The sequence below is a fragment of the Lactuca saligna genome, chromosome 4, assembly GCF_052625555.1.
Source record: "Lactuca saligna cultivar CGN05327 chromosome 4, ASM5262555v1, whole genome shotgun sequence".
Classification (NCBI taxonomy): Eukaryota; Viridiplantae; Streptophyta; class Magnoliopsida; order Asterales; family Asteraceae; genus Lactuca; species Lactuca saligna.
Window position 1 is genome coordinate 182,972,383 of NC_136420.1, and position 13,709 is coordinate 182,986,091.

Consider the following 13,709-nt stretch of genomic DNA (forward strand, 5'->3'; position numbering starts at 1 on the left):
TAGACAGTCCAGTGGAACGCTAGCAGGCGCATAACCTGTAGGTGTTAATGAACTTGGGTGTTCATTCGCTGTATTCCATCCCCTTCATGGTTGCCTTATTTGACTTATATTGCTGAGGAACCCCCGCAGCATGTGTTGTCACCCCGATGAAAATATTCTTAGTTATTTTAGGGACGTAAAGTGAGAATAACGGGAATGAGTAACTGGGTTATTGTTGGTTGATAATAATTAATTTAATTATTTATTGTGGGTTGAAAACCCTATATGCTCACCAGGCTCCTAAGCCTGACCCACTCAGTTTTATTTGTATTACAGGAAGTGGCGCAAGGGCGTAAGATGGATGAACCATCAAGTTGTTTTGTTTACAAGTCTGTATATGTAAATATTTGTTGAATGACTTGTAATGTTATCGTTTATGCTTGTTGGTCTATATCGGAATATGACACCCCGAGTATTGATTATATAATGAAAAATACATTTCTTTTATAAAATGCTTTGGTAAACATTGTTTTATCATGTTTTGTTTTTGGGAACAAATTCCGCAACTCTTTCAAATCAAAAGGATTTACTCTGAATTTATTTTAAAAGCATAAATAAAAATCGGTCTTTTCTGGCCGAGATTTTGGGGATGTCACAGTTTATGTTTCTGAACATGTTAAACGAACATAAACGAACAAACATAAATAAACAAAGATAAACAAACATAATTCAAATATATATGAACATAAATAAACATATAATATGTTAATGTAAGAAAAACAGTTAAGCATATATGAATATTAAAAGAACTTATATGAACGAACATAAACAAATGTAAACGAACAACATAAACGAATGTTCACGAACATAATTGAACGAAAAAAATCATTGTTCATGTTCGTTCGTTTAACTAAACGAACAATAATTTGTGTTCGTGTTCGTTCATTTATTAAATAAACGAACATAAGCGAACTTCCCGTCGAACGGTTCACGAACAGTTTACTAAACGTTCAATTCGTTTACAGCCCTATCCACCAAGCTAGACTCCATTTCGTACTATTGCTCTGCTTTTCCTTATATATATATATATATATATATATATATATATATATATATATATATATATATATATATATATATATAGTTTTTACTTGAATACTTTATTATAGTTTTCATAATAAAAATATTATTATTATTATTATTATTATTATTATTATTATTATTATTAACAATGTAAATATACTTTTTTAAAATGTATATACATTATAAAATAATATACGTATTATGAAAAAAGTATGTGTAAAAATATATAAAAGCTTTATACATATTTGAACATATTTTTACATAAATAAATATATTTATATGTACTTTTTATGTATCTGTGTGTAATTTTATGTATTTTTAATATAGACAATACTGCAAAAAATGATCATTGTGGTATGTATTTTTTTGGGTTTTAGTCTAAATCACGAATTTTTTAGTTTCGTGATCCTTTTGGACTAGTTTGTATGTGAAAATAGTTCATTCGGAAATTGAAATGACTATAATACCTTTGGGGTATTTATTTTTCATTTTTTAAATTTAATATTTATTTATTTATTTTAACAATTAAAAAAATAATAGATGACATCTCTCTCTATCGTCTTCTTCCTCAAGAACGAATCTGAAAATCTGGAGTGTATGTTGTTTAAGTAAAAACCATGAAAATAAGGAGGAACAGAAACTGAAAGTGTGGAGGGCTTGAGATGAACAAATCTGAGAAGGGTTTTTAGATCCATAGATGGATGTGGCTTCAGATCTAGAGACGGAAAGGGAAAAGCTTATAATGGTTTTCAGATCCGGTAATAGAAAGGGAAAGGTTTCTGATAACGATGGAGATGGAGAGTGTGGGCAAGAAAAGGGTAGCACTTATTGTTGTTTCTGGTGGATCTAAAAACAAAAACACCATCACATCTTTGCTTCTTGCCATGGATTTGAAGTTCAATTACTTTCATGAGTTTTTCTTGTGTTCGTAAGTGTTCAAGTCCCGTTCTTAAGATATACAAATGTGTATTGGTTATAATGTCATTAAATTACAAGATTTATGGGTTAAATGGTAGATTGATGACTAACAAACACATGTGTTCATCAGATCTGATTTTGTGTGCGTGTTCATTAGATTTCGTGTGTGTGTTCCTTTGATTTCTTGTATGTGTGTGTGTTAATGATTTTGTGTGTGTTCACTAGGTGTTCATCTGATATGATTTTTTTGTGTATGTATGTTCATCAGATATGATTTCATGTGTGTGTTTGTTCATCAAATAGGCAGGAGCGGAGCCAAAATTTAAGAATAAAGGGGGCTGACAGCCTCACGATGTATAACTTATTAAAATATACTGTTATACCCAAATGAAGTAGAGTCTAAAATTTTAAAGGAAATTTTTGACAGAAAAATTCGTCAATATGTAGTAGAACCTACATCAATCATTATAAAAATCAATATTAAAATTTATCAAAATACCTTAAGCGTTGACTAATATTCATCCATTAATATCAATTTTAAAATGTTTTCAACCGATTATAAGAATAAACTAATATTTATCGATTAACCTTTTATTGATTAAAGAATTGAAATCGCATAAATATAGCATTTGTAGTCGGAAACAAATTTTTAATTGGAAATAAAGATTGTCAAAACGAATAAAAATAGCTATGGACTTGGACTTTATCTTGGTGACTCGTCAATTAACAAAAGTTATATATATGCACAAATGGGGGTATAATCGATTGATACCAAAAAATTGACACAAATAAGGATATTCATTTGATTAAACTAAAAAAACAGGGGTGGAGGCAAAATAAATAAAGGTGGAGGTTGCGTATTTTAAGTGATATATTGGGCTCAATTTTGATGGGCAATTATTATACCCTAGTTTTCTATATAATAATTGTTTTACTTGAACTACATTCACAACGGTGTTATCTAAATGATTTGGGCTAAAAGTTACTTACCGACCCATTTTTATTTATAATATGACTAAAGGTTTAAAAGAGGTTGAGGGGGCATCCACCAGCCCCCGTATTGGCTCCGCCATTGCAAATAGGGGATAACTAGATTGTGTATGATTTTTGTTTCTAAGATGATTTTTGGTGGAGTTGAAGTGGCAGAAAAAGTTTAGGTGGAGATGGAGGTGGCAGACGATGTTGGTGATATATATATATATATATATATATATATATATATATATATATATATATATATATATATATATATATACACACAAATTATTTTATTTATTTATGTTTCTAATAATAATAATAATAATAATAATAATAATAGTTGTGTTAGGATTTAATACTTTTAATAGATTAGAGAGGAGAAGAAAGAGCTTATATTTCATCCAACATAATCATAACTCATCCAACCTAATCAGTTCATATAGTTAATGTGGTGGAGATATAGATGGGGAGGCACAAGTTCAAATCTAATTCTATATTGTGTTTCATTCGAAGGAAATAAAATTGGAATGATGTGAAATAACATAATTATCCTTACTTTTTGGGGAAATCTCTAAAAAAGTCTAATTATTTCAGAAAATTTTATTATAAACTCATATTTTTTTTTTATTAAAATAGCTCAGAAAACCAGAAAATTTATTCATTTAAATCATTTTTAATATTTTAAGCAGGTTACCTGCTTAGGTGGATTGTCATGTTGGAAAACCCATTGATGACTTTTATGATAAACTCATAACGTTTTCTTGAAACAAATAGCCCAGAAAATATATTCAATTTAGTCATTTTTAATGAGGATGGAAGGATTTGAACTACATACCTGAAACACTAAAACCAAATACCGTATACACCAAGCTAGACTTCATTTCGTACTTTGGATATGCTTTTCCTTATATATATACTAGCCGTCTACCCGCGCAAAGCGGCGGGGCATGTGAGTTCTTTCGGTGATATGTTTCCATTACAAAATTGTTATGTTAAAAAAAAGTACATGTTGAAGACAATATAATCAAACTATGGTGTTATTTGTTACATCATGCATCAAATAACCAATAAAAAGCAACCAGTCAAGACGATACAAAATATTAATCGTGCAATACTTCTTTATACACCACATTTGCTGTATAAACCCCATCACCTTTTGAATTTTCGTTAGGCTGTACTAATACTTTTGTATTGCAACGTGAAACCCCTCTGGACAATGCAACATAAAGTTGTCCATGCGAGAATACTGGTTCTGGAAGATAGATACCTACATATGGAATTGTTTGTCCCTGAGCTTTATTGATTGTCATTGCAAAGCACAATCGAATAGGAAACTGTTTCCTCTTTAGCTTGAATGGGAACATATCATCATCAGATGGACATAAAGGAATCTTAGGCAAAAATATCCTTGTTCCTGCATGTTGACCAACAGCTATTTCTGCATCAATAACATTTTGCTGAAAGCTTCTACATATCAATCGGGTGCCATTACACAACCCATTTGCTGGGTCAATATTCCGTAACAGTATTATCGGACATCCAACTTTTAATCGAAGGTAATGCGGAGGTAAACCACTAACACTGATCGAGTTTAAGAATTCCAACGGATAGAAGCCATTTTTATCATCTATGGCTTCATCGACACTATAGTAAATTCTCTCTTCTCTTTGAAATCGATCGATCATGTAATCGTTAATCGCATCGACACTATCATTTTTTGTAGATAATATTGCCCGCGATATGATATAATCTGATTCAGACCTATTAAATTCCAATGAGGGAAACACTGCATCAATCAAAGAATCTAATGATTTTTCTTTATCAGTGTATGGAATGACCATATCATCAGGGATGCGAATAAAACTTCCGTCCACTATTTCTTCAACTCCATCACCAACCCGTAATAGAAAGTTTGAGAACCATGGATCAGTAAGTGCTCTCATATTTATTGTTAACCGCAACTTTATAATCGACGACCACAGAGGCGACATTCGTAGGCTAGAGTCTACAATTTGTGCTCGTGTCCCACGTCTTACGACTGGCAATACTTGTCTAAAATCGCCTCCCAGAACCATTATCTTTCCACCAAAAGGGAGTGCCACCCCAGTGATATCTTGCATTGTTCGATCAAACGCCTCCACCACCTGTCGCTTTGCCATCGATGCCTCATCCCATATGATTATTTTTGCAAGCCGAAGTAGTTGAGCGGTACCGCTTTGTTTTTGGATTCTACAGAATGAGTTATTATCTGGAGTTAGAGGAAGTTTGAAACGCGAGTGCGCTGTTCTCCCCCCAGGCATGTTATTAGCCGCAACACCCGATGAAGCTGTGGCGAGTGCAATATGACCAAGTTTGCGTATATTAGCAAGTAAAGCTTTGTACAGATATGTTTTTCCTGTTCCGCCAGGACCATCTATGAAGAACACTCCTGTACAATCAGTACACACATGCCTCATGATCTCATCATATGCATATTTTTGTTCAGGATTGAGAAACTCTTTGGCACGCAAATGGTCATCTTCCACAATTATAGAGCATTCTTCTTGTACCTCTCGAAAAACTCCAGACTGAAAATTCAAATCGGTGTTTACAGTCGGGAGATCAAAGTTATCAAGCTTGTTACCCATAGACTGTAGGAATACGCTTATGTCTGTAAGGACCATATTTTGTACTCGATTGACATTATCGTATTGTCTACTATAATCTTCGGAGAGAGAATTGTAGTGGGAATTCCATATCTTGCGAACATCTCCAGGATCACAAAAAACTAATATCGTTGCAAACAACCTTCTGAGAGCATTTGGAAACTGAAACAAGGAGGCCTCTACAAGACACTGCGATAAACTATCATCTGTCTCTATTAACCCTCTTTCAAGAGCCGCTTTTCGAAATGTGGGATGTCTTACGTTATTGACTGTGTACAGATCTTCAAAACATGTAGGACCCCTAACATGACATAATAACACACGTAGATAGTATCGCTCACCTTCAGCAGGATTTGCAGAAACCAAACGACCAACTGCTCGTGATACTTTTCGAGGATTCCATAGACGCGATTCTTTATTCCATGTGAAGTGTTTGGGAAAATCTTTGTATAAATATTCTCTTGCATTAACGTTATCTTTATTCATCTTGAAAAATGCAGTCAACATTGATCTCTTATCTTTCTCCCTCTCAACAACTGATTTCATTGCATCATCATCAGTGAACCTAACCAACTGTTGGTTTGGAAGATGCAATTGCAAAGTGATCACATTAGGGTGGATTTGATTAAGAGAAAAGCTAAAAATTCGCCATACTGCTTCTGGAGCGGAGACGTATCGTGCATCCTGAAAACGTTTTATCTCATTGATAACAACAGGTTGTGCATCTGGATCAATATGGATAACTTGCTTGTCATGACCCTTGTAAATATACTTAAAGATGTATTTCACTGATGTTATACTCGAGCAAACCTCAACATTTAGATGGCAGTTGAACATCATCAACAACTTTGGGTTATATGGGACAACCCATCTATTATCCATCATAATACCTTGTTTATTCACAGCAATTCCATTATCTCTCCTTCGATAAACCGGATATGTGTCCTTTCCTTGTGTTGTGGCTTCGTTGAATTGTCGAGGGTATCTAAAACGACAGGTTGGTGGATCACCTTGCATACAAGAACATTTTTTGTTTAATGTACCACAAGGACCATGTATCATGTGTGATTTGACCAGATCGTGTAGTATAGGATACTTTGTCGGGTTTGGAATTTCGGCACACACATACTTGTCATAATGGTCTGTATTGGTGAGCTTCCATTCAGGTTTCATTATTAAGAGAAAATGAGCATGTGGTAAACCACGTTTCTGGAACTCTATTACATAAACATATGCACTCACCACACCAAGGACGTGCCTCTTCAAGAGTTGTTCCTTAAGGTCATGTAACTTAGCACGAAAAACTCTTGCAACCAGATCTGGTCTATCTTGTGCTGTTTGAAAATGAAGTAACTCATTTTGGATTTCAGGCCAATTCGGATTGCACGTTATTGTAAGGAATATATCAGGTTTCCCTCCATCTTGAACTAAAGCCATAGCATCGAGAAATCGTCGTCGCATGTCACGAGGACCTCCGATGAAACTTGCTGGCAAAACAACACGTTGCCCAATCATACTTGCTTGTACCTCACCGGCATTGACACAATCCACAACACCTTGGTATAACTCCGCTCTTATTGTAGATTGGTTTTTTCTACAAAATTCCAAACGCGAAGTCTCAATCTTGATGTAGATATCTACCACAAATTGTTGTAATAATCTCCCTCCTAACATAATTACGTTCAAGTTTGATCGAATCTGCAACTTGTAACAGTAGTACTCCCGCATAGTTACAGTTTTCCTACCCGTTCTTATATCAGTCTCTACATAATGATTAAATTGAATAAATTATATCAATTTTTATATTTGTAAAATTTAACAATATTAAAATTGTGGCTATGCGTACCTTCTAGATCTTCATCGAAGATTTGGTCGTCATTAACCATCTCATTGAATGAAACCCCTTGCCTTAGTATGTTAGAATGCCATCCAGGCTCACCATTTGGAAAGAATAAAGGATAACACAATGGGTCATAACATCCCCAATAAGATTGAATTGTTTTTGGTTTGTCGGACCTTCCATATACTATAATACTTCTTTTATATGCGGTTATGTTGTCATTGCCTTCAATCCAAATACCAGCAACCTGTGAAATTATACAATAGAAAAAATATGATTAAAACTGGTACGTAATTTGCATAGTTATATTTAATACATGAAACATCTTTTTTCTCAAAAACATATGTACATAATTAATTTCAAACCTCGGATGTGGTTGGCCGGTTGTACACCCTTTGGTCTAGTTCTACTGATGCATTTAAAGTGACTCTGTAATTGTCGAGCGGTCCTAGATCAGCAAGGCTACGAAATATTGCAACGTATGGGTTTGTAGCAAGAACGCGAGTCAAAATTTCAACAATTGGTTTAGCAAGATTCTTCCATTCGAGTCTATTTGACATCTCAGCTTCAACATCGTAAAAATACAATTGTAAGAACTTAGGTTCATCCTTTTTCCTTGGAACTAACTGATCGATTCTATGGTATATCCCTCCATTCACACAAAAAGTGTATACCCCAGATGTCATATTGGCCATCGATTCATCCACTTCTACGCCCATTGATGCAAATGAATAGTTGGTGTTGTATGCACGTATATTCTTTCTAAACAATTTGCCTAATTTTGTTTCTGAGGTGAAAAGATTGTGTAATTCGTCAGGAATAGATGAGTCTGCCAACTTTGTCTTTCCACTCATGCAACAAAAGCCAGCAGATTCAAATTGTAGTCGTTTTGCCCCACAATAACTACATATATCATTGAACTTCACCACACGATGTTTTTTACGGATACCGGCGAAAACAAAACTATATGGATCATCCGAGATGCTACCATTTTGTACTGATGGAGTGACATTGCCATGGATACAACCTTGTGGATCTGTAGACATTTTATTCATTAGTTAAATGTAATATAAATAAAATTAAAATAATTACACATAATTATTAGCCAATATATATGATATTTTTCGGTAAAAATCAAATACTGACCTATTGATGTTGAAATTTGAGTTATCAATTCATCGCGTGGAGGTAGTATTACGTCAGGCTGACTTTGAATACCTACGTATAAACAAAAATTTCTCATTAAGAATGTAAATTATGAAAGATTATGGTTAAATGTAATGTTGTACTACTTAGATTGTAATATGATAACTTCAGACATAGTTACCTGGTTTTGTTATGGTTGGTTCCGTCTGACGTTGATAAGGGTTTCTATTATAAATCAACTTTTTTTGACCAAAATCCATTACACATGTAGGAGATGCATTGGTAATATCCACCAGATTCCTATTTACTGTTGGCACATTTGACAAAAATGTTGCGTTTTGACTATTTCCTTCCCCATTAGCTATTCGTCTCATTTTGTTTTTCTCCTTTCGTCGTTCGTAACATGCCTTATTATATGCTTTTCGTTTTTCTGCAATATTTTTTTAAATGAAAAATGTATAACGATGATATACTAATAATGATTGTAAATATGTGATATACCTTTTGTATTTTCTGCATCAATTTGGATAACATTATTATGTTTATTTTCTTTACCGTCAAACCTCATTGCAAACTGTAAAACACACAAAAAAATGTATACTTTATTTTATACATAACAAATCAAAAAGTATGATTATTCAAATACGAAATTTATTACCATTTGTTTTTGTTATAATAGTTTAGATCAAAACCAGATTTTATTTATGTGTTTCTGGTAATGTGAATGGTCTATAAGGAGATGATGCTTGAGTTGCCGACATATATTGGTTTGATGATACTTCTTTTCTTAGGTGAAGCTAGTTACTTTGAAACACGTTGCATCTAACTAAAAAAATACTATAAATTGTAGACTTTTTCATCATATAGTACTTGAATAAGAGATAATTTAAAGTTAAATACACATACCTGTTTGATTTTGATGAATCCGATAGAGCAGATGGTTTTTGTGAAAGTTTGTTATGAAAGGATTACATATAGTTCATACTTATGTGTATATTTATAATAAAATTTGAAAATTCGTAATCCATTTTGATTTACTTTTATCTTATTAGTTGAAAAGTATTCAAAATTATACCGGGAAACAAAATAAGATTTTTTGTTTTGAATTGGTTTTACATGTAATTCAATTTTAATTATTATTTTTGTAGATTCTTAAAAAAAAAATAGGAATTGCATGAAAAAACGTATAAAATTCTCTTACTTTTTCCTTGTTTTTTAATACAGGTCTAATAATTTAATCAGAGTTGGAAGTGGATACAGTTTGATGGACGAAAACCAGTTATCACTGAAAAACGATGAAGTAGCATATAGTTTTAATTATGGGTATGAATTTTTTATTTTTATTTTAGTAACCTATTTGGTTTTTTAGCATTTATTTATTTTTTTAAAATTTTAGTATGAATATAGGTTAATCCAGTTGGAAGTGGATGCAGTTTCATGGGGATAAACACTTATTACTGAAAAACGATGAGGTAGTTGATCGAGAAAGGATAGAGGTGAATATCGATGGATGTGGATTCGCATATGAAATCAATTGTGTTCGCATCTATGAAATCAGTTCGCATATGACATCAATTGAGTTCGCATTTGGTTTTGTGGGTCAAAACAGTTCGCATAAGAAGTTCACGATTTGTTTGAGGTTAATTGATTTTGATTTCGCAAGCTTGGAGTCGGAGATCTGGATTGTGTTCGCATCTATAGAATGCGAGGAGAATTTAATGGTGATATTCAATTCGCATTTGGTGACACAAGTACGTGGTTGATGATTTTTGGTTGGTTCGCATTTGAAATCAGTTGGTTTCGCATTTGGGTTCGTATCTGGGTTTCTCAAACAACTGAAATGCGAATATGAGACAACTGATTAATTTCTCAGTTAATGCGATGAAATGCGAATGAACTCAAAGACGGATGGATGCAAGATGCGAAGAACTTGAATGAAAATGCGAAGTTTTTAATGTATAAATGCGAATTGGGGAAGAAAGCTAAGAGTTTCGCATTTGGCCCCTGATCTTTTCAAGAAATAATATAAGTGGTCCAACTTCGCAAAATGGGGTCATAAAAAGACAAAAGTGCAGAATTTTCATTTCGCATCCCTGTAGTCTTCGCAAAATGGAAAATTTTACCCAGTTCCACCTTATAAACCCTTGCTATAAATCTCACTGCCATGAAGTATTTCCCTTATATATATATATATATATATATATATATATATATATATATATATATATATATATATATATATATATATATATATATATAGTAAGTCAAAAAGAAAATAAAAACACCACATTCACGAATGAAAAGTTAACAAATTAACAAAACCAATAATAAAACTTAAAACTGATAAAAGATATAATGTGGTAAAACCATACGTGTTAAAAGTTCCACAACTGAATTGAAAACACGGGAATTAAAAAAGTTTTCAAGAAAATCTTTTTCTAATACTCTCATCAATATCTAGCTCTAATCCTATCAGCTTCATACATTTTTGGTTCAACATCAAAGTCGGTTAAAACAGTAGAAACCAATAAATTACCTGCAAAAACATGAAACATGTGGCATAAAATTTAATAATATGTATTTACAATTTGGAATATGTTGATATTAATATAAATTATATACTGATCATATTTTTTAACTGACCCAAATTGTTGTGGACCAGCTTCATGCAAGAAACATAGAGTATGGATTTGTTGTATGTTGCAACAATAACCTTAATCATAAGGTTTGCTGGTACGTTATACAACAATAACTTTGTTACGTTCCCCCTATTAAAAGGTAATGCTGTTTAAACTCTTATAATGAATGATAATAAATTTAATAAAAAACTATGTTGTTTTAAGTGTTTTTTGAATACATATATACTTACGTCTCATCTTGGAGAATTAACTCAAATGATCGCAGCTGTCTGATTCGATTTCCCCATACTATTCTTCCAACCACATCTAAAAAACATATTTTCTTGTTAAATTTATAGTAGATGATATAAAAATGATTAAAGAAAAGATATAAATATACCAACAAGCCTTCTTTTATTTGTATGATCTTGTGCAACAGTTGTGACAGTAGACACAATTGGATAAAGTGGATATCCACTGGCAAAATCGCTTGCTAACCGAGTAAAAGTTGTGGCATGGTTTATCATTATCGCCTTATCACTGGTGCAGATTTTGTACTGTTGGTACATTGGATTGTCCAAATGGTATTCATCAACTTGGAAATGTTGCACAGAGAATACATTTCCTTTCAGATTCATGTTTCGATATCCGGGCACTAAATGGCGAGGTATGATTGCTAATATTTTTTCTCTCTGGTGTAAATAACAAAATGGTAATGGTATTATTTACAAAATTAAACTTTTAATAGAAGTTAAATATTTTAATTGGAAAAAAACCTTACCTGGCGATCTATCATCCACAAGAGCATCCTGTTGTTTTCCATGTCCTCCCAAACATACAATACTCTAACACTTGTAATGTTCCACCATTCATATATTTGCCCCAAAGCAGAAAATTCATTAACAGTAGTATGATAAATATCCATTTCAACTGAAAAACACTTCAGTTAATAATTGCTATACTTGATGGTTTTTCTAATACATATTGCTTGTACTATGAAATAAAGTAAAAGTTCAATACCTGTTTGATTCTGATATAGCATATAGAACAGATGGTTTTATGAAATCAATGGAACAAATGGTTTGATGGTAAAGTATGGAAGCAAGATTCGTAATCTTAAATACGTATATATGTACAGATTACAAAACATGTTTGTTATTAATGGATGAGATAGATTTAATGTATATCATCAGTTTTTTTTTTAAATGACAATTTAAAAAATCCTAATCAGTTTGGATAGAATTTGAAGTGCTTATCTGATAAGCACTATGATAATTTCGAAGTTAGTGTTATCTTTTTCTAATTAATAATGATATAAACTGTAAAGATAATTTCGAAATTAATATGTTGACTAACATTGATCCTTAAAATTTGGGATATGAATGGTTTTGAGCGGGAAAATATTGACACCTGGGTAACCCTCTACAATAAATACCTATGTTTGCTTCTCTAAAATTCGATAATGACTTGATTCTTCCACCTGGGAAGAAGGTATGTTCACATATTTTTTGTTTTCTCTTTTGATTTAATTGTTACGTTGTAACTAATACTACTTTTGACATAGAAAAACGGCCATAATGTCGAACTCAAGTAGCATTGTAAATAAGCAGGAATGTGATCAAATCATCCTTCAACTTGGTATGCATGAGAAACATGAGAAAGAAAAGAAAAGGGAATGGGCATTGCTAAATTGGAATTGGGATGAGGTTATTGATATTCTAAGTTCTGAAGATGAAAAGCTGGATGATGAAGCTGTGGAAAAGTCTGACACATTAGATTCAACAAAACCAAAAACTTTGTCACCACCACTGAAGAGACCCCGTGTCAAAGTTCAAAGCCGAAACAGATGTTATAGGCTTCGTGATGAAGAAGATGGTGAATTTCCTGTTGATGTCGGGTAAGATCATTTGTACTTTGTTTTACAAACGATCATGAAAAACTGTTTTTTTTATATATTTCAAGGATCAAGAAACTTATGAATGCCTTAAATTTTATTTTTTTGTCAGGAGTGGTTTGATTACTGTTGCAGCTGAAAACCAGCCATCTCAGGATGATGAAGATGCAGTTGTTAACACCTAAGTTTTTTTAGTAGATTTATTTGATGTTGGAATTTTTATGGTTGTCTTTTTTTTGGATTGTTTCAAATAAGTAACATGTTTTTATGGTGTTGTTTTTCCTTTGCTATTACATTATTATTTTCTGGGGTATAAATGCATGCCTTGTTTTTATGTCTTTTAAAAGGCAACCAATGTCACACAATCCATAGGTATTTATTGTAGAGGGTTACCCAGGTGTCAATATTTTCCCGCTCAAAACCATTCATATCCCAAATTTTAAGGATCAATGTTAGTCAACATATTAATTTCGAAATTATCTTTACAGTTTATATCATTATTAATTAGAAAAAGATAACACTAACATCGAAATTATCATAGTGCTTATCAGATAAGCACTTCAAATTCTATCCAAACTGATTAGGATTTTTTAAATTGTCATTTAAAA

The 13,709-nt window shown here is 32.4% G+C and overlaps 1 protein-coding gene across 1 annotated transcript; it reads right to left on the bottom strand.

Moving 5' to 3' along the window:
- Positions 1-2,387: 2,387 nt before the first annotated feature.
- Positions 2,388-12,387, bottom strand: LOC145040371 (uncharacterized). Its single transcript, XM_078988309.1, has 13 exons — positions 11,989-12,387; positions 11,608-11,899; positions 11,459-11,534; positions 11,233-11,357; positions 11,074-11,125; positions 10,907-10,979; positions 9,091-9,163; positions 8,771-9,019; positions 8,590-8,661; positions 7,809-8,479; positions 7,450-7,690; positions 4,294-7,366; positions 2,388-2,433 (listed from the first exon to the last, which is right to left on the bottom strand). The coding sequence occupies exons 1-13, from the start codon at positions 12,130-12,132 to the stop codon at positions 2,388-2,390; spliced, it is 5,187 nt and encodes a 1,728-aa protein (XP_078844435.1). The 5' UTR covers positions 12,133-12,387.
- Between the last annotated feature and the right edge of the window lie 1,322 nt (positions 12,388-13,709).

Bases quoted from the DNA above. Each gene is read 5' to 3' on its own strand.
- LOC145040371 (XM_078988309.1), bottom strand. From the start codon at position 12,132: ATGGATATTTATCATACTACTGTTAATGAATTTTCTGCTTTGGGGCAA. The intron at 8,662-8,770 runs GTAACTATGTCT...GTTTATACGTAG, and splicing joins ACCAACCATAACAAAACCAG to GTATTCAAAGTCAGCCTGAC. The intron at 8,480-8,589 runs GTCAGTATTTGA...AAATGTCTACAG, and splicing joins TCAAATTTCAACATCAATAG to ATCCACAAGGTTGTATCCAT.